The 19510-nt window shown below is 43.8% G+C and overlaps 2 protein-coding genes across 3 annotated transcripts; one reads left to right on the top strand and one right to left on the bottom strand.

Moving 5' to 3' along the window:
• The first annotated feature begins 384 nt into the window (after positions 1-384).
• Positions 385-9755, top strand: tpra1 (transmembrane protein, adipocyte asscociated 1). Of its 2 annotated transcripts, none has more exons than XM_064304335.1 (11): positions 385-596; positions 1567-1758; positions 2952-3084; positions 3900-3986; positions 4457-4529; positions 4846-4925; positions 5167-5277; positions 5729-5789; positions 6348-6450; positions 6749-6829; positions 7368-9755. In XM_064304335.1, the coding sequence occupies exons 2-11, from the start codon at positions 1583-1585 to the stop codon at positions 7600-7602; spliced, it is 1140 nt and encodes a 379-aa protein (XP_064160405.1). In that variant the 5' UTR covers positions 385-596; positions 1567-1582; the 3' UTR covers positions 7603-9755. The 2 variants fall into 2 exon arrangements, with proteins under 2 accessions (XP_064160405.1, XP_064160404.1); XM_064304334.1 differs by having other exon boundaries at positions 553-763.
• Positions 9756-11128: 1373 nt separating this feature from the next.
• On the bottom strand, positions 11129-19493 carry gnl3l (G protein nucleolar 3 like). Its single transcript, XM_064304333.1, has 15 exons — positions 19396-19493; positions 19258-19301; positions 18329-18439; positions 17736-17852; positions 17044-17127; positions 16290-16425; positions 15840-15943; positions 15138-15282; positions 14188-14275; positions 13887-14064; positions 13444-13586; positions 13051-13187; positions 12446-12606; positions 11912-12089; positions 11129-11300 (listed from the first exon to the last, which is right to left on the bottom strand). Exons 1-15 carry the CDS (start codon positions 19406-19408, stop codon positions 11233-11235), a joined length of 1707 nt encoding a protein of 568 aa, XP_064160403.1. The 5' UTR covers positions 19409-19493; the 3' UTR covers positions 11129-11232.
• Positions 19494-19510: the final 17 nt, after the last annotated feature.

The following is a 19510-nucleotide window of genomic DNA, read 5'->3' as shown; positions in this document are numbered from 1 at the left end:
TCTTATCAGTTGGTATGTCTTACGGCGCCAGTAACCTGAGACCTCTGTGCTAATGGAAACCGACATTGCGACACGATTCCTTGGGAGCGAAAAATATTCTTCAGTGGAGACAGTTGTCAATGAAATGTATTTCGAGTAACATTTTTGTTTGTTTATTTATGCTATTGTTTTACACAATTGCTTTGGCTAATCTTTCGGAACCCCGCACCAATGTGCAAATCTTAGTGCATAAATCGAAACCAAGTCATGGTATATTACTATCCCTTTACCTCTACTACAAATCCCACAATGCAACATTTGTAAATTATGGTCAAATGTGAATGGGACGGTCACTATAATTTTTGTGGACGAGAGAGCGCAGATTAGTTTTAAAAAAGTCAAACATCACAAACACACGTTGGTTTACTTACTCTATTAAGTGCTGTCAGGATATCAATCCCACTAGCACGTACATGCTCATGTATGAAAAACAATGTTTACACTTCTCTTTAAAAAACGATTTACGACGCATTCGACGACGACCCCTTATACGTCTACTCAAACAGGAAGGAAGTGTTTCGCTCCAAACGAACAGCGCAGAAGAGGAAACCTGTCAGGTGATAGAGGGAATTGTTTATGTTGTTTGCTAACCAGTGCAAGCGGATTTGTTAGATTTATGTAGTGAATAACTCGATTGTTCAGTTAATTATGTTTTTTGGATAATCCTGTTGACGACGACAGCGTATCACATTTTCCCGTTGATGTGAAGCAGCTATCTCAGTTTGTAAGTTGCAAGCCATGCTAGCTGAAACGGCGAAATAACGTTACTGGATAGCATCTAGCTAGTTAACGCAATACCAGCCAGCAAGCAGCTATATATGTGGACACATAGAAGGTGGTTTTGATTGTTAGTCAGTTCTTTGCTAACCTTAAAAAAATTATTTATTTATTTATTTATTTATTTTTAAATGTCAACCTAGTTGCTGTCTCAGTACAGTTGCTAATCTGCTTTCCGTAGTGTATGATTAACGTTAACAGATACTGGTGTAAGCATGTTGTTTGTCAATTTGATTAATTTCAATAGCCCTATACACACGGCTAATGACGGTGGATTGAAGCAAAGAACGTATAGCGAGATGTAATCTCATTAGTTTACAGGCTGAAATCACTCCTTGTTGCAGAAACCGTGTCACTATACCTGTAACAAAAGCGTAACATAGCTCACGTTTAGTGTGTGACAGTCTTACGTGAATTCACCCGCTTATGTAATGCATTCATTGCTCGGAGAAAGTACGTCTGCCTGTCACGAGGCGGTTTTCTAGCTATCCAAACACATAGTAATCAGTTCCTAGATTATACCAATAATACCATATAATTCAGTAATTACGTACATGCGGAGGACAGCTGAATGCAAGCTCTGTGGTATCAAAGCTGTCACGGTTGAAATGTAATATTGGCACCCTGACAGAAAATGTAGACTTGTCAAGATTGTTTTGGAAAACAGTATTGCTGCAGAACTGGAACTGTGCAATAAATAAATAACTTCGAAGAAGTGGCGTTGCGTGTGACTGAGGCTGGTATTCCTAGGCAAACTGGACACAGTATGCAGGACGCCGTGACCGCGGCCGTGAGGTTTTCGCTGTACAGCAATGGCAGCGCGTTCCCCACCGCGATGGAGAACGTCTCCGTGTTACCTACCTGGGATCCAGACACAGAAACAAATGTAACCAAGCCACACAAGTGTCTGCAAGTCCTCTATGAAGACATCAGCAACTCCAGGTATGGCTGTCTTTCATCACGCTTTGACTGAATAGCAATAAAGACAGTGTATTTATTAACACGGAACCGACATGTTTCTTGAATTCCAGTTATGCATTTTTTCGTGTTATGTTGCTGAGGAATCTTCTGGAAGTTTTTCAACCTCGAAGCTGGCCATTTCAGACAGATTGAGCTGATACATTACATTAAAATGTGTGACTTTTTATGTGTGTAAAATTAAACGGACACCAGTTATATAGGTTATAGTTCTAACACCACTCAAAACCCACGGTAGGCCTGTTAATCATTATTGATCACGCTCGTTTGCATACTGGTTTGCACAACCAGCGGTGAATCAAAATCCCCCAGTTAGTTTACTTTTGTTTTCATTTCCTATGTTCTGTGTATAAGTTTCACCTTTGCAGAAAAGCATTATTCCCCTTAAAATGTACTTCCTGTTTGGGTTAGCTCTGTGGCGGACATGGGACAAATACTTTAACTTAAGACACTGGAAAAAAGCAAAAATTCTCCAGCAGCTCTGTGAATTTTCAACAAAACGTTCTACTAACCAGAACGTGCCGATCGTACTAAATAGCTCTGATGTGAATATTGGTAGAAGCTATTGTTAGAACTGTCAGTAATCTGTCTGTAGGGTCAAAGTATTTGAAATAATCATTTGACCTAGGTCTGCCCTGTGGTATGTTGCAATAAATACATAGTTCACGATTGAAGCAGTCTGCGTGTCTTCTACATTTGTTCTTTTTCATGCAGCTTTGGTCCAGCTAAACTAAGCTAGTTAGGGACCATGTTTCTTTGCTTGTACTTGGTAAAACAAGGCCTTGACACTTCTGAAACTGGAACCATAAATAATTCCTCAAAAACCATGTACTTCACCATGTCTTTGGAAAGTACATACTGGCAACACGTAATAGCAATCCTTGATTTACATGACCACAATAACTTGAAACAAGCAGTAGCCTTTTAAAGCAGTGTTCTCATACAGTCTGAACTGTGGATGAAGGTGCAGCAGGAACATACTTTGTATAAACTGGATCCTGTAGTCCAAGTTAATCGCAGTAATTTGTGCTAAAGGGGTTGAATATGGAACCCCTGTCTGCTGATGCTTTGTGGCCCATTTTGTTTGGCTACTCTCTGGGTTATTTTGATTGGCTATTCTCTGGTCTGTTTTGATTGGCTGTTGTCGTCTGTGGCAGGGTGAGGTTCTGGGACCTATTGCTGCTGGTGCCCAATGTGGCATTCTTCATATTTCTGTTGTGGAAGCTGCCGTCCGCCAGAGCCAAGATCCGCCTGGTTTCCAGCCCCATCTTCATTACCTTCTATATACTGGTGAGCCGTGAATCGCAAAACATCCTGAGGCCACACGCTAGTCATTCTGTTCACAAGAGCTTATTTCTAACATATGTAAATACATTCCCACAGGTCTGTGTTGCTGTAAGTTGAAAGTAGTGGGGGAGTTTGTTTAGAATGGTATATTTGCACCTATTTTGCATAGCCACTTTAGTCAGTGGGTCAGTTATCGGTTACAGATTGCCTGTGTTAAGGTTAGATAGAGGCACAGTCCTCACCCCTATCATGTGATACAGACTCAGCCTCATCTCCAAGTGATACAGGCTCAGTTTCCCCCCCATCATGTGATATAGGGGTCTTTCCAATCGCTTACTTTACCTTCTTGCATCCTTCCCTCGTGTCCTTTTCTCGCTTCCTTAGCTCCACCCAACGGGGACGTGAGGGAAGGGTTGGAGGACAGCAGAATTGAGGAAAAGTGATTAGGCAAATTGAAGGTCTTTGCTCTTTCAAGCATCGATTTGAAGCCACTTCAGTTACAAATGGGCAGGTGTGGAGAGGTGGATCCGTAGGTAGATCATTTATACATCATGCATTCCAAAAATACTCCCAGAAAGGATGCGCTCATGTATCTACGCACAAGCATCATCCAGGAGCCTCCTAGTTCCTCATTCCTTCCGGGAGCTTTTAACGGGTTGGAATGTCCTTAAAGATGGTCGACCTCAATTGATTTCCAGGTCAGGCGAGGGCCGAGGCGATAAGAACAGATAAAATAAGCGATTGGAATGAAAGCACAGGTTCAGTCTCACCTCCGTCATGTGATGCAGGCTCAGCCTCACCTCCACCGTTTCTTACAGGTGTTCGTTGTGGCAGCAGTCGGAATCACTCGTGCTATAGTGTCCATGACTGTCAGTGCCTCCAGTGCTGCTACCATTATTGACAAGGTGTGTACATGTGGATATAGATAATATCGGTGTAGAGACAGTCCAATGAACACCGCCGCCCGTTTGGACTTGGAGTAAGCTTCTATCAATACCTTTACACACGGGACCTTTTTTGGGTACACTGTGTAATTTTCTTCAATATGTTTTTGTGCCTTTTGTACAATGTGCTAATGTCATAGCTGATTAATGAGTCCTCCCAAAGCCAAGGATGTTAGCGATTCTTGTCAGTGATTTACAGTGAAGGTCAGGTGGCTTGCTTGAGCCACTGCCAAAATTGCCCCCACATCTGTGATAGACGGCAGCTGTTTTGCCCAAGAACTTCCACCTCACATCAGCTATGGTGAAGGAGGAGGGATTCGTTTTAATGATCTCTTTAACCTGGGTTATGATTACATGCCCCGACTGCATTGGCCAGGACACACAGAGGAACGCTGAACTTCTTTCTCATTCCTCTCTTTTCTTTCCTCCAGGTCCTGTGGGAGATCACTCGCTTCTTCCTCCTGACGATCGAGCTGAGCGTCATCATCCTGGGGCTGGCCTTCGGTGCGTGACCTTCTGCTTCCGACTCAAACCTCTCATCCCCGACTAAACCCCAGCTGCGATAAGAAACTAGATTTACCAGACCTTTCGTTTGGGTTTGTTCATTCCTTAAGCGTTCCGGTTTGCTTGAGCAGCGTGTCTTACGGCTCGTGCCCGTTAGCGCTGGTAGGACCGCAGCTCTGGGGATGGGTCATGCCTGTTAGCGCTGGTAGGACCGCAGCTCTGGGGACAGGTCGCGGCACGTTACCGGTACTGCCGCTGGTTTTGGCGCCGCCACTAGCGTCCCTCACGGCTGTGTTTGCTCTTTCTTTTTTCGCAGGGCACCTGGAGAGCAAGTCAAGCATCAAGCGCGTTTTAGCCATCACTGCAGTCTTGGCCCTGGTGTACTCCATCACACAGGTGATTTAGAAAACGATCGATATAATGAATCGATATTAAAGTCTTCCGCAGAGTACTGCGAATAAGGTACGAAACGGGTGCTGAAATTTTCTGTGCTTGGGGGCTTGACGTGAAATCTATTATTATTGCACTGCGGCTCTGAATTTGTAGTTGACTCCGTTAGGACTCAGTTAGGCTGTAGATATGAATGGGTTGTGACTCGGAGAAGCTGTAGATGTGACTCGGTGGTGTTTGTTTCCAGGGCACTCTGGAGATCCTGTATCCCGATCAGCACCTATCTGCAGAAGACTTCAACATCTATGGCCATGGGGGGCGCCACTTCTGGCTCGCCAGTTCCTGTTTTTTCTTTCTGGTAACTGCAGAAGTGCTGTGCGCTCAGCAACACTGGAAAATTCCACCGCATGCCGCAAACACAAGAGCAGACAATACTAGCTAGATAATACTGCTGTAGACTATAGAGATGAGGATTTCTAGCCATGCACAAAAATAAGAAATATAGTCTGAACAATGGCGTACTGCTCCTGGGGAGCATTTTATTTGCACACGCACGTGAAAATGTCAGAATTCCCATTATGTTTAACCATGGCGAATGGCTTAGAATTATTTATGGAATTATTACCTGAACTCATTCCTATGTAATATGCATATCAATGTTTGTTTGATAGCTTCCTCATACTGATGCTATTATAGATGTATGTTGATTAAGAGCTAGGTATTAGAGAGAGTAAGACGTTGTGGGCACTAACATGTAGAGAGCAGGTGAGGAGTAAAAACTCTGATGTCTGTGTTCAATTTCCTTTCAGGTTTATTCTCTGATAGTGATCCTGCCCAAGACCCCTGTGAGAGAGAGGATATCCCTGCCATGTGAGCGATCACAACAGCCACAAACACGCTTACAGCGCCTTCCTTTCAACAAACCAACAGCTCTTTATAGTGAAAGGGGAACTCCCCTCATAGTGCTCACCACACAATAGCTGTGTCTAGCAGTAACAAGCGCACGATTGGTCAGTCAGGCTGGGAGGGATTGCCCTGTTGAGAGAGCCAGCAGAACAATGGTGTTCACCGTCAGCAGTGGAGCGTGCACGCAACTTCCAGACCGGGGACCAATATTTCATTTGAAATCCGTTAACCCTTTTAACTATAATGTGAAATTCCTCCATGCTTGTAGATAATGCTTATCATCGTTTGGCAGGTTACAGTACATGACACGCCTATGTATTTGAATCTGGTACGTTCACCACCATGTTCCAGCTCTCAGGCCAGCCAATAAACGGCGGGTATAATTCGATGTCCGTTTGATTCCGCCCACACCCCCGGTGTATGCGAGCTCCGGGTAGCAGCTCGAAGAGAAATTCCTCCTCCTTACGTCTGCTCCCCCTTTCTTTTTTTTCCGTTTCCCGCCTTCCCGCGTTCGCCGCGCAGCCAAGAAGAGCTTCTACGTGTACGCGGCCATCCTGTCCGTGCTCAACCTGGTGCAGGGCGTGGGCAGCACCCTGCTGTGCGCGGGGATCATCGAGGGGCTCTGGTAAGGCCTCCCTTTTACGCGTCACGCACCCGCCCTTATCCACAGCGACCGACCAGCAGGTCTCAGGCAAACACTTCATCTGAAATGATTTTACAAAAGTAAAATGGCTCCAGATTACTGTTTATAGTAGTAAAAGTTATATTAATAGTAATTTAAAATGGCTCCAGATTACTCCAGTAATTTTAAAAGAAATGTGTATATTTTCATACGATTGATTGTGTGAGCAACTAGCAATTGTTAACCCTGTATGGAGGGAACATTTTGAGGGAACATTCAGGTTTGTTTTGTCTTTTTGCAGCTGCGTGGATGTGACCACATTCCTTTACTTCTCCGTGTTTGCGCCTTTGATCTATATCACATTCCTCAAAGGATTTTTCGGGTATGTAGAGAATGTGACCTGCCCCCTGACGTTTGTTTCTGCGAATGTCGGTTCCTGTCATTTGGCAGGATCTGAACCTCGCAAGTTTCATTTAGCAATGAGACATAAGTACAGGGTAGCAGTGCATGACTTTCATGGAAAATTGAAATTTTAGCACGCAGAGCCCTGATTCTAAAAGGGCAGTTCTTCTCCCGCCCACAGACTGCCTGCGGCTCTACGGAAAGGCTGCCTAAAACGTTTAAAAGTTAATGTGTGAAAGGGGGAAGAAAGGTGTGTTTGAGTTGAGCTGAGAGAACATGCAATGTGGGGACAGAGATTGTGTGTTTGCGAGTTAAAGGGGGACATTGAGTATGGTTTACTTTTTAATGGAAGATGAGCTCCAGTGTGGCTTCGGTACTCTGGCTATTTTCCGTACCTTCACAACAGGTAGTCCAGGGTCAGCTTAACATGTCACACACACACACACCCAAGCATTGTGTGTAAAAATGGGCTTTACAGGTTTGGTGGTTAACGCTCGTGTCTGTTCGTCTGTCTGCAGCTCGGAGCCCAAGATCATGTTCTCCTACAAGTCCCAGATAGACGAGCCCGATGACACCGACGTGCACCTCCCCCCCACGTACGGCGTGGGCCGGAAGGAGCTGGAGTCGGGGTCCTACTCCAGCACGCAGATCGACGGGTCTGCTGCCTACCTGGACGACGTGGCGTCCGGGCCCTACACCGTGGGCAGCATCAACAGCATCGACAGCGACCGCTGGAGAGCCATCAATGCCTAGGGGGGCCATGGAGGCGAGGGGGGGGAAGGGGGGGGCGGCGGGAGAGGGAGGGGAAGGGGAGGGGCTGTCTGACACGCTGACTCTCGGGAATTCGGAAGAGGGCCGAGCTTTCGTCATTTTGGCGGAGGGGCGAGCCCCGACCCGCCTCATTACGGACCAGACCAGTCCTGAGGTTCGTGCTTTTGCCCAATCAGCAGCTACAGTAAGCATCGCTTCCCTAAACATTTTGAAAACCTTAAAGCTTACAAATGTAAAAAAAAAAAAAAAAAAAAAATTAAAACGTACATACGTTCACACTCACTTCCTGGTGCTGAGTGCCTCCTGGCTTTTAGATTCGTGACTTGGCATCGGTCTCTGGGCCTCACCCCGTAGGCCAAACCGCTTCATCAGAAGACGGCCCCTAAACTGTGCCATTCGGTCCTGGCTCCGCTGTGCTTTCCTTTTCATTTAAAATGAATGCTGTATTCAGTGTGAAATACTGTTATAGTGTTAGGGAGTGTCAGTGTTGCCGAGTAACAGTATGGCTCAGTGTCTGTATTACATCAGGTCCTCCTGCGTGCGTCAGATCAGGCTCGGTAGGCCCCGCAGACAGTGGCTCCTCCCACCCGAGCCCGGCCGGCACGCTACTGGGCGTGCCCAGCGCACCACAGACTTCGAGGACAACGGATTCACGTTCCCTGCTTTTTGTGAATTTTAGGTTAATTATTGTACGTCCATCTTATTTATTTTAGTAACAGCTCAGTTTTGTTTTGGACCATTTTGACCGGTTTTGAATGCCTTCACCTTTTTCATCCATCATTGTTAAACAACCATAAATGACACGTAAAGCACGTAATCTCTCCCAGGTCTGGCGCCAAACACACCGGGTGACCACAGCCATGGAGCCATGGTCTGAAGTACCAACTGCAGTAGCAGAATCCCTGATTTACCATTAGATGGTACCATTAAGTGACTGCCCTGTTCTTCTTCACAGACATCCATTAAATAATGAACCTTGTTGAATTTGATTAAATATTTTATTTTTTGGAAGCAGTTCATGTGTTGGTCTGTAGGTATTGGACACCAGTAGGGCCCTGTATTTTCATTGACTGGGTTTTTGTTTTTGTATCCTCTGGTTTATTTTTCCGTTTGCTACATGCCTGTTAAAACCACTCTAGCTGATGACTGTAAACCTTCATCGGTGAGAAATGGCAACCAAGCATAAGGAGTGTGGTGCAGTCCACAGACATTTCCATCTGGGTATCCTTACTGTACGTTTTTAACCATCTGATACTAGGGGCTGAATTGGTGTTTGGCTTTTGGATTTCGAGCACATAATTTGAAACAGGGTGCCAGCAGCTTACAATAGCATCAGCAACGGATTCTTTTCGGACTGTTAGGTTGCCGGTATGTCTTGTGCTTTAATCGGAGAGTTGAGATTCCTCTTCGCTCATTTGTCCGCAGAGACCGAGTCATGCGAGTCAGCGACTAACGTGCAGGTGCTCTCTGAAGCATCAGGCCACGCTGAAGAGCATAGAAATGCCCATACTACAAATTATTCTTGTGGACAGATATTACACATTATATAGAAATTATTTTTCATACATCAAGAAAATGTACACAAAATGTTTCACCTCATAGTGTTTGATAAGTGTTCTTGTTCAGGGCTGTTTAACAGTTTTTCGCACCTTTTTTTTTTTTTTTTTTGCGGAAGTTTTATGAAGGGTTTCATTCGTTTATGGGTATTGGACGGTGTTAAGCTGGGAAGTATATAGCACCACAGAGCCCCTGCTTATGAAGGGTGATGGTGGTGCGTTTCTAGGAAGGAGGAAGTGGCAATATGCTTGACATCAGGGAAAGGAAGCTGGAGGTAAACTGGTCCTAAATAAATGGTGTAGCAAACACCACCATTGCTCTCCACAAGAGATACTGAACTTTACTGGTGTATTGGAAATATATTTTATTTGTGTATTATTGTAGAATATTGAACCATAAGTGATGTTGAACATTCCATGGGTGATTAAAAAAGTCATACTTTTCGATTCCTGCTTCTGTAATTTTGTTTCAAAATTTCCGCCACGGATGGTTTGTATTGAATTGCTGAAAGGTGTGAGAATTGACTGCTTTGTATGCCATTACGTTTTTCTTTAAAACAAAATAAACTGCTTACAAGATTTTTGTACATCATTTTCCCACAATATCAGCTACAGTACAGAAGAAAATGTTTTTGAATAGGGTAAGAGAGCTCGCTTTTTAATTAATGATAATACTTGTGCTATATTATTAACATTTGAGCAGGGATTATGGTGAATGTTCAACACTGTGTAGCAACAAACCCAGTTTTAGGTAATCATTTACTTGTATGTTCAAGCTAACCATAAAAATAATTACCATTTCTGCATTTTATATCCTTTAGTATTAAAAAACATATTTGTGTATAATCTTGAAGTACTCTTGATTTGATTGGTCAATACCATGTAAGTAGTAGTTGAGCTGTAATAAGCTTTGGTAGTATTTAATTTGATATTCCAGTTAATTATATGAATACAGAGGATATTTAGGAATACTAACTGGATAAGTCCATAGTAATAAAGATTAAGGAGTTTTGTACGTTGTTTTATACAATTAGTATGATAAACAAAAATAAACCTATTTTTGCACATCTATACTATTACATCCCAAAAGGAAATCCAACAAGAAGGAGAGATGATTGCTAAAGAGAGTCAGGGGGGTCGTGGTAGTCTGAAGATAGTGGGTCTTCAGTCAGGATTGGAAGATGGGCAGGGTTTCTGCTGTCCCGACTGCACTGGGAAGCTCATTCCACCACCGGGGAGCCAGAACAGACAGGAGACATGGAAGTGCAGGCGCAAAGGGGGTTTGGGCTAGGCCCCCAGAGGCAGAATCGAGCGGTCTGCTTGGCAATAAGGATCTGATGATCCTTGTTGTTAGTTATGATATTAACCGGTAGTTATTGGCATTAGAAGGAGCATCCATATCGCAAGAGAAAATCTAAGCTAACAGATGAGTTATCAAGTTAACAACAGGGGTGAGGGATTATTGACTTGCTTCAACGGACACTCGCAAGACTTATAAAGCACTGTTCCCAGCTTGGAAAAACAAAACGGGGTCGTTGTGGTTGTGGAGCGTGCTTGGTATCGGAAGGCATCTCCACATTTTTATGAGGTTTTAAGAAACATTTTAAAATATTTTCTTCAAACCTCATCACCATTCAAACATTAGGATTGCTCCTCAGAACTGAATACCGCAAAATACGGAATATTTGCCCATTGTTCTTATAAAGATGGGTTAAATACATCATTACTACATTATTACATTACATTACATTCATTTGGCAGACGCTTTTATCCAAAGCGACGTACAAAAAAAATAAAAAATAAAAAAAAATTATCACATCATACATTTACTATGTATTTTTAAAAACATGCATGTTTAACATAAACTGAACACAGTTACTTTAAGTTAATGTTGAAATAAAATAATGCCTGGACTCATTCTCAAATTGTCTGGATATTAAATAAATGCGGACTTGTTTGTAAATTGAGACTTTTATTTTTTTAAATATACATTAACAAGGAAAATCTCACCCTGGAGGGCCATTCAAAGCTTCCTTTCCTGAAATGCAGACATATATCAGCTGTCCAGCAGAGAAAAGTTCATTGCAGATGTCAGTGTGTCCGAGAGCTTCGTTGCAATTTTGTCTGTGGGGACAAAGGTCAAGGAAAGTTAGTCTTTGTGACCAGACTGACCACGGACATAAATGTTACTACATTTAAGCGTCTCTGCATTGGAACATACACCAAAGTCAATTTTCTGGGTGATCAGTATATTCAACAGCATGAAGAAAAAACACATGGGAAACTTCATTAAGCACAATCACAACAGAGCATTTAACTGCAGAAGGGAACCAGTGAGCCGAGCAAAAGGGTCCGACTTCATTTGAACAACTGCCAAAACGGGTGGTTAGCCTGAACAAATTGCCCAGCGCCACAATCTTCAGACGGCCGGACAAAGGTGCGTTAACAGTTCCGTGGCTGAACCGCAAATATAATGATTTCTATTGCGAATAACCATATGCACCACAAAATAACATAAAACATGAATTCCTTACTACAAGTTCTCCAGTGTGTTACTGCACACCTTGGTTAACCGTTTTTTCTGTGTGAAATATTTTCTCGAACAAGAAAAGACGGACTGTTGAGCGGGAGCGCTTACATGTTATCTTTTGAGATAACCTCACGGGAATACAGAGGAGCGAAGGAGGTGCGGGTGAGTTTTGTCTGGCTGTGTCCGTGTCCCCCCCCCCACCTACCCGCTCTTTTCTGTTGCTTCTTCCGCTTCTTGCCGGCGGCCAGGAGCGCCTGTCCCTGCTGGAGGGGGTCCACGTGGAGGATGTCCCGCAGGTCCGGGGCCCGAGCGGGCTCAGCCCCCTCCGCGGGGCCCCCCGTCTTCCCCTGCGAGGCTCGAATCTCCACCGTCATCGGCCCAAACTGGAGCAAATAAAAGGGCGAGAAAAGGAGACATTAAACTGACCAGGAACACAAGAGGTGAAAAAGATTCCGTAAATTTGGCCCACTAGACCTGACCTAAGAGTGAAAATTTTAGTCGTGAAGGTGCTCATTGGAAGGGGTTTTAGAAGCAGACCACAATCCACCATACGAAGCAGCATTAGAAATGTAGTCTGCATAGACCACTGGGTTTCATATATTTCAGTTCCACACATGTCCTGACTGTGGTGAAGTGAGAAGCGGCCCTACCCCCTGCGCTACATTTTTTGGGGGGGGGGGGCGCACCTACGGGACACGCCCCGCCCGTGCCGCGGGAGGCCGCGTGTCCCCGGCTGTACCTCGGCGTCCTGGTCCTGCTCCATGGACTCCGCGGCGGCGTCCTCGGGCTCCGGGGCCTCCGCGGCCCCTCCCTCCATCTCCAGATCGCACGGAGCGCCGCCCTGCGTCATGCCGGAGCTGGCCATGCAGAACCCCATCTGCACGTCGGGACCCTGCACCTCTGCGCAGGGAGGAGCACAACCACAGGAATGCCCAGGAAATTAGGTACTGTCCCACCTCATTTCAGCAACTTCAGTTCCTTTTTAAAAATTTTTTTTTTTTTTTTTTCACGACTGTACTTGAGATCAGTTAAGACTGCAGAGATGTGAAAACGGACTCATTTACAGTAATGAAAGCAATGTTCCTGTTTACTTTATAACCCTCCCACACTATTAAAGGGAAGTCAGATTTCAATGCCTCTTCTGAAAAGCTCATTATGTGTGGGCTGACATCCATTCCAGGGTTAACAATGTATGTATCAGTACGTACATGACACAGTGCATACATCACTGAGCACGGGTTGTATCACTGCATGCACAAGCACATCACTTTGCTTGTGCTAGAGTCATTGTGTGCGTGTACGTGTGTGTGTGTGTGCATGTATCACTGTCCATGTGTCACTTACCAGCCAAGGCTTCTTGGTTCCCCTTCTCCAGCTCGTCCCAGTCGAAGGCCTTGCCCATCTCAGCCACGATCTCCGCACTGACGTGAGTGGGCAGTGTGTGAGTCTCTGGGGGGTGCGTGAAGTAACTGATCCTGCCCCTGGTGGGAGGGGGGGGGGGTACATACTCAATAAGCACATAAGCACTGCCTGGCCACTGTGATCAGCCAACACAGGGAGACCTGCTTCTCTAGGGAGGACAAACTGTGGAAAGACTGCGGAAAATGTGTGTAAACACTAGAAAGGATATGAAAGAAAGTTAACAATAAAACATAAAGCCACAGAGAGAAGGATGCAAGATGGAGAACGTGTGGTGTTTCACGGTCCCTCCGAAACTGCACCCCGCGCTCCGCTCACCCGGTCCAGTCCTGTAAGACGCTCTTGGCGGCCTTGTCGTGGTCGGGCAGGCCTCCCTTCTTCAGCTTGCCCTGCTGCCGCGCCAGCAGAGCCAGGAACTCCAGCGCAGTGTGGAATTCTGGGACGCCGTAGTGCTGCATGATCTGACGGACAGCGAGATTGGGAGATTAGCCAAAATTATAGCGCAAAATGTAAAATGTGGCGAACACTGAACAACAATGTCCTTATTCTCTCTGAAAAATCTCTAGAACAAGGAATAAGGAATAAGAAAAACCTACATATGTGGATCCATTTTTGCTTACTTAAGCAACACATACTAATCTTTCGTTTTCTAGGAGGATGTTAAACCGAGGATGGATAAAAACTGGGACCCAAAAACCATGAACTTAGTACAGTGTCACTGACAGTCACACCGAAAGTTCACTAAACACATCACTGAACACCTCGTTCTTGTTGCAGCGTCTGAGGATGGCTGCCACCGGCTCCACGGGGTCCACCAGCTGTTCGATCTTCATGCAGTTCCGCAGGATCATCCCCGCGTCCGACGTGGATGTCGCCATGACGATGCCCGGGCAGTCCAGAAGCTTGATGTGCTTGTCCAGGTGCACCTCCTGAAGGTGCCTGCAGGAACACGGCGTAGGTTTGTACCCTCCCATTTCCTGAGTAGCCCTGCTCCGTGACTGGCTAATACGAATGTCAATCACTCTAAAGCTGAAGAAACGGCGGGCGGATTGGACCGCTTACTTGGTGACGCCCGGCGTGGCTCCCACGCTGCACGCGCGCGCGCGCTTCAGACTGTTGATCAGACTGCTCTTCCCCACGTTGGGGAAGCCTGAGGGAAACACAGTCACAGTCAGGAGCTGCTTTAAAACACCGCAAATAAGAACAGCCATTTTGGCAAGGTTGTCTCATCAGTAAAAATGAATACTCTTTTTAATTTGATTGCCTTCATTTCCTATGTTAATTTCAAGGTTAATTCCTTAAAATTCCACAAACCTGCACATACACAAGAACAATATAAGATGTATAAAATCTGTATGGAATAGAAGTGGTTTACAGTTTCAGAAGAGACTATAAAAATAATAATGAGAAAGACTGTAAAACAGAAAAGTACTTTGTTGGTATTCAAATGAAGAACTAGTAATACTGAGAAGGATTCTGAGAAAGAGCAGTAATCTCTAATCTCTGAGAAAGAGCAGTAATCTCTAATCTCTGAGAAAGAGCAGTAATCCCTAATCTCTGAGAAAGAGCAGTAATCTCTAATCTCTGAGAAAGAGCAGTAATCTTTAATCTCTGAGAAAGAGCAGTCATCTCTAATCTCTGAGAAAGAGCAGTAATCTCTAATCTCTGAGAAAGAGCAGTAATCTTTAATCTCTGAGAAAGAGCAGTCATCTCTAATCTCTGAGAAAGAACAGTAATCTCTAATTTCTGAGAAAGAGCAGTAATCTCTAATCTCTGAGAAAGAGCAGTAATTAATCTCTGAGAAAGAGCAGTAATCTTAATCTGAGAAAGAGCAGTCATCTCTAATCTCTGAGAAAGAACAGTAATCTCTAATCTCTGAGAAAGAGCAGTAATCTCTAATCTCTGAGAAAGAGCAGTAATCTCTAATCTCTGAGAAAGAGCAGTAATCTCTAATCTCTGAGAAAGAGCAGTAATCAAACTCCGTCATGTAAAAGAGGCGGTGCGGTACTCACCCACCACCCCCACGGTGATGGTGGTCTTGATGTCCAGGTTGCGGCAGTAATTTCCCAGCAGCTTCATGAGGAGCTCGGCCCCCACGCACGCGCTGCTGCCCAGGAGCTCGGAGGTGGCCTGCGCCACGGGCACGCTGCTGCGCTTCTGGAAGGGGGAGGGGTCCGTGATGTCATCAAACTGAACGGGAACTAACGGAGCTGGACTCGACAGCTGACAGGTCCTTATTCAAATCAGTCAAATTCTATTTGATATCGCCCTCTTGCAAGAGTTCTCGCCGATGATAATCCACATAGAAAATTCATAATATGCTCCACGGGAATAGATTATACATTGTAATATTTAGTTTATTATTTAGTTAAAATTTAAAAAATATTTCTTGAGGTGACAAAACCCCACCAAAATTCTCAGTCCCCTTTAAATAATAATTAATAAATAATATTTTTGAAGGGGTAATTATGAGCTTGCAACGTAATCATAATTCAACATAATCGCAGGGCCTATATATATTCAGAAAATGCCTCAGGGTAGTAGGGCTGGTCTAGGATCAGGTTTGCACTGCAGCTCATTATGGATAAGGTTAGAAAAACAGATCCTAGATCAGCACGTGCACGTGCTGCAGTGCTGAGCAGGGCCGAGGTTCAGGGCGCAGGCTTTCGGGGTTAAGGTCACGCTCGTGCAGGGCTCTCCGTGTCGTCCCTCACCAGGTTCCTGTTCTGCTGCTGAGTGGAGGCTTTGAAGGCCACAGTGGGGAACTCGTTACGAAGGTACTTTATCCACTTCTCCACAATCTCCTTCGAAACCAGATCTTGAAACAGCCCAAGGAGAAGAAAACAGTAAATAAATAAATAAACATATAAACAACAGGAAGTTTCACAAAAAAAAAAACACTACGTTGTAAATTTCTGGTTACATTTTTCAAAACTTCAACAGACATTGGAAAATGCAATAATTAAAGCCCATTTTTCTGTTTACCCAACTGCTGTTTAATATTTGAGAATATGAACAGTACAGCAGACTATGTGGTAAACTAACATCACAGTACCATGCCAGGGATGGATCATTTTGGTTATTCCAGAAATCTTCAAAGAAAGAAAATGGTGCCCCAGATGTTCCTAATGTAATCTCTCTGCTCACCAACGTCTCTTACTCACCAATCTTGTTTAGCACCAGTACTATTTTTTTGTTGGTGCCGCTCTGAACCACGGCCTGCTCCACCTGTGGGCACCTGCAACCCAGAGGGTCACGCGCGTCCAGAACCTCCAGAATAACGTCCGCCCTTTCGACTACCTGGACAAAAATAGCTGGGGTCAGAGATGCTGAGAGCCGCAGAGTCACTGCAGTAATAACAGCAACACGTCCAACGACTGCACATTGCTGATGCGTTCACATATCCAGTTCAAAGCTCATGAACATGACATCACAAAAATAGGCTTTAAATTTAAATTTTTCTACAAAGTTTAGGGGTGGGGGTCAATTATGTTTCTCTGCCAGGAATGGCTGGACTCCATAAAAGCACTTTAGATTCCATGTGGCATAGTAGGCATCTGATTATGTCGGTTGGCACATTTACTTGACAAAGGATACAAATTAGCTTACGTATGGATCAGTTGAGAGAGGACAATTTGGTACAATGACATTAAGCAATCCAAGAGTGCAACTCAAACCAGCCAGCGATCACCAGACATAACAAACATGTCCTGATACTTTGCTGGCCCACAGCAAAGAGTCCTGTACCTTTTTGCATAGAACTCTTTCATACGCAAGCTAGGAATTTTGAAGCACTTGAGACTAGATTGCCAACAACACTTCTGAAAGACTTACAAACGCACAGATATGAGCTAACCTCTTCACCCAGTCACAGAATAGACCACTTTTCCACAGATTTACTTGCACAAAACCTCATACCTTCTTAAATTCCCTGTAGTATGCCTTTCGTGAGTTTTCATTTTCAAAGTTGACGTGTTTTTCCAAACTCTGCATCTCGTTTTCCTGCAATAAAAAAGCATGACATGCAGCAGAACAGCTACGCCATCATGTCAAACGAAATATTAACATATAGAATATTAATTGTAACATAAAGTCACATGCCAAACAGTGACTTGTCGCAAGCTGCCATTCTAGGACCTGGCTTCATACACCCTGCCATCTACTGGAGAGACTGAGCAGTAGATCATCCTTCAAATCTCATTTCTCAGTTTTACATGATTTTTCAAACTCAAACCTAAAGAGTTTGGAACTTCTGATAAATATTCTGATGAAAGCGCTTGAACTAGGCTAATTATTTATCTCAACCACAGCTAGCTTCAGCTTCAGAAAGAGACTATGGATGACCAGGACAATCCTGCTCAGCTTCAATTTGTGTGGTGTCATGAGATTGAAAATTCCCAAAATTATAGTGAGTGGTAATCTTCCATGGAAAATGACCAAAAATTACCTGGAAAATTCCCTCCTTTTGCAGCCCCTTGATGTGACACTCTTGTAAGAGTGTCACATCAACACAAAAGAACCAAGCCTTGTGACTAGGTTTATGTGACACTTGACTCGTATAGTAAAATTGCATTTTAAACATAACTTTTAGCACCTTGCTGGCCTGTTACCTTCTTCTCAAATTCCCTCTGTCGCTGCAGGACATCATTCTGGAAAGTCTCTAAACTCCGCCTCCTCCAAAGCTCTCTTTCACGCGATGCCTTCTGCTTCTCCTGGAGGTTTTCAAGCTGACGGCACAATAACACACAGTACCGGCATATTAAACACAATGCACAAAAAGGCACATTCAACGCAAAAATAATAACAGTGTACATTTCAGCACGACACACAATAAGAGTACACACTCAACACAAAACCATAACACATATAACTACACGTAAAAGATCACGAACTCAACACAAAAAATATTTAACACAACGTACAAAAAATGTCACGCATTGAACTAACTGCTCAAAATATTACACTTGAAATTCTAATAAAACAGGCAAGTCAGAGAACACAAGTTTAAGGGAACACAAATCTTGTGTGATATTGTCAACACCATAGTACTATCAATTTGCCGCTCGTACGAACATACTCCTTGTGTATTTAACAACAAACTAAATAGCATTGCTACACCTAGCAGCACATATCACTGATACAAAGTCTAGACATTTTAAGGCCTTTAGTAGACACTGCTAATAAGTAAAACAAGACATCTCACCCGTTGTTTCCGTAGTTCTGCCTCTCTCTGGCCACCCTCCTTAAAGAGATGGGCATGTCCCGCGTTCTTCTTTCCTTCTTGTGACTCTTTTTGTGTCCGTCCATCTTTAGCCTGGAATTGGCAACAATGTATGAGACCATGTACTTCAGTTCTACAGTTTGGTCTCCTAGATGCAGACTAAGCTGGTCTGTTCAAATGTAACACACACATACATTACATAGCCCTACGTGTATTACAGACCCTGAACTAAAGCACAGGGTGTTTTCAGATGGTAAATTGCATATCCACATTTTAAATAAATATTGTGACGTGCTCTCATAGTCACAGATGATGATGTGAATAATCAACTGTTATTTGATACCAAAGGTAAACAAACAAAATGAAAACTCCACCTCAATGAGTTCACTGCTGTAGTACCTTCAAGACATGTCAGAGTACTCACAGTAAGTCTTTTGGCCTATCTATAGTTTTAAAAATGAACAAGCAAGTATATCCATTTGCCCACAATTAGGTAAAGCTGCAAATAAGGTTTTAAATAGTAGCCTACTGTTTTCCATACAGAAAAGAAATCCCTGGATTGAATCTGAAGACATAGAACTGGTCAAAAGTGTTTAAATGTGCATTTTTAAAGAAAATAATTTAATATCGCCTTACACATGATAGTGAATAAGAAAATGACTCGAGACTAACATGCAAGACAACGAATAAGACCACTTTAAACTGAAAAGTGGCATTCAGCAGCAACCAAATAATTTAATGCAAATTTAAAGGGTATGTTTCAGGTAGTTGAACGAGTGTCTTCGTGGTTCACAGACACTGTTAATATAAACTCTAAATACATGTATTGTCTGCTAGCGTTAGCTAGCTACAGTATAGGTGAATATTTTGCTAGCTGAAGTTTAACTTGTAACATGCCTGACCATGCTTACCTTGTTTTTCCCACGAAATCGTATCCGTTTCGCTTTATTCTGTCCTGTAACAATAAGCACAAGATAAGTATTTACAGACACAAAAGACAACGCCGCTAGCCAAATATTATGTAAAATTAAACAACTTCAGAAACCCACTGGATTTTGACATGCTTCGCTCAGGCACAAGGTTCCCCTGCTGATGCAGTGGAAACGTAATACGGCAACTGTCGCAAATGCAAAGGGGCGTTGCATAAAAAATGACCAATAAGAA

Source organism: Anguilla rostrata, chromosome 13 (assembly GCF_018555375.3).
Source record: "Anguilla rostrata isolate EN2019 chromosome 13, ASM1855537v3, whole genome shotgun sequence".
NCBI lineage: Eukaryota > Metazoa > Chordata > Actinopteri > Anguilliformes > Anguillidae > Anguilla > Anguilla rostrata.
The sequence above is the reverse complement of the archived record's forward strand: the minus strand, read 5'-3'. Positions and strand labels throughout refer to the sequence as shown.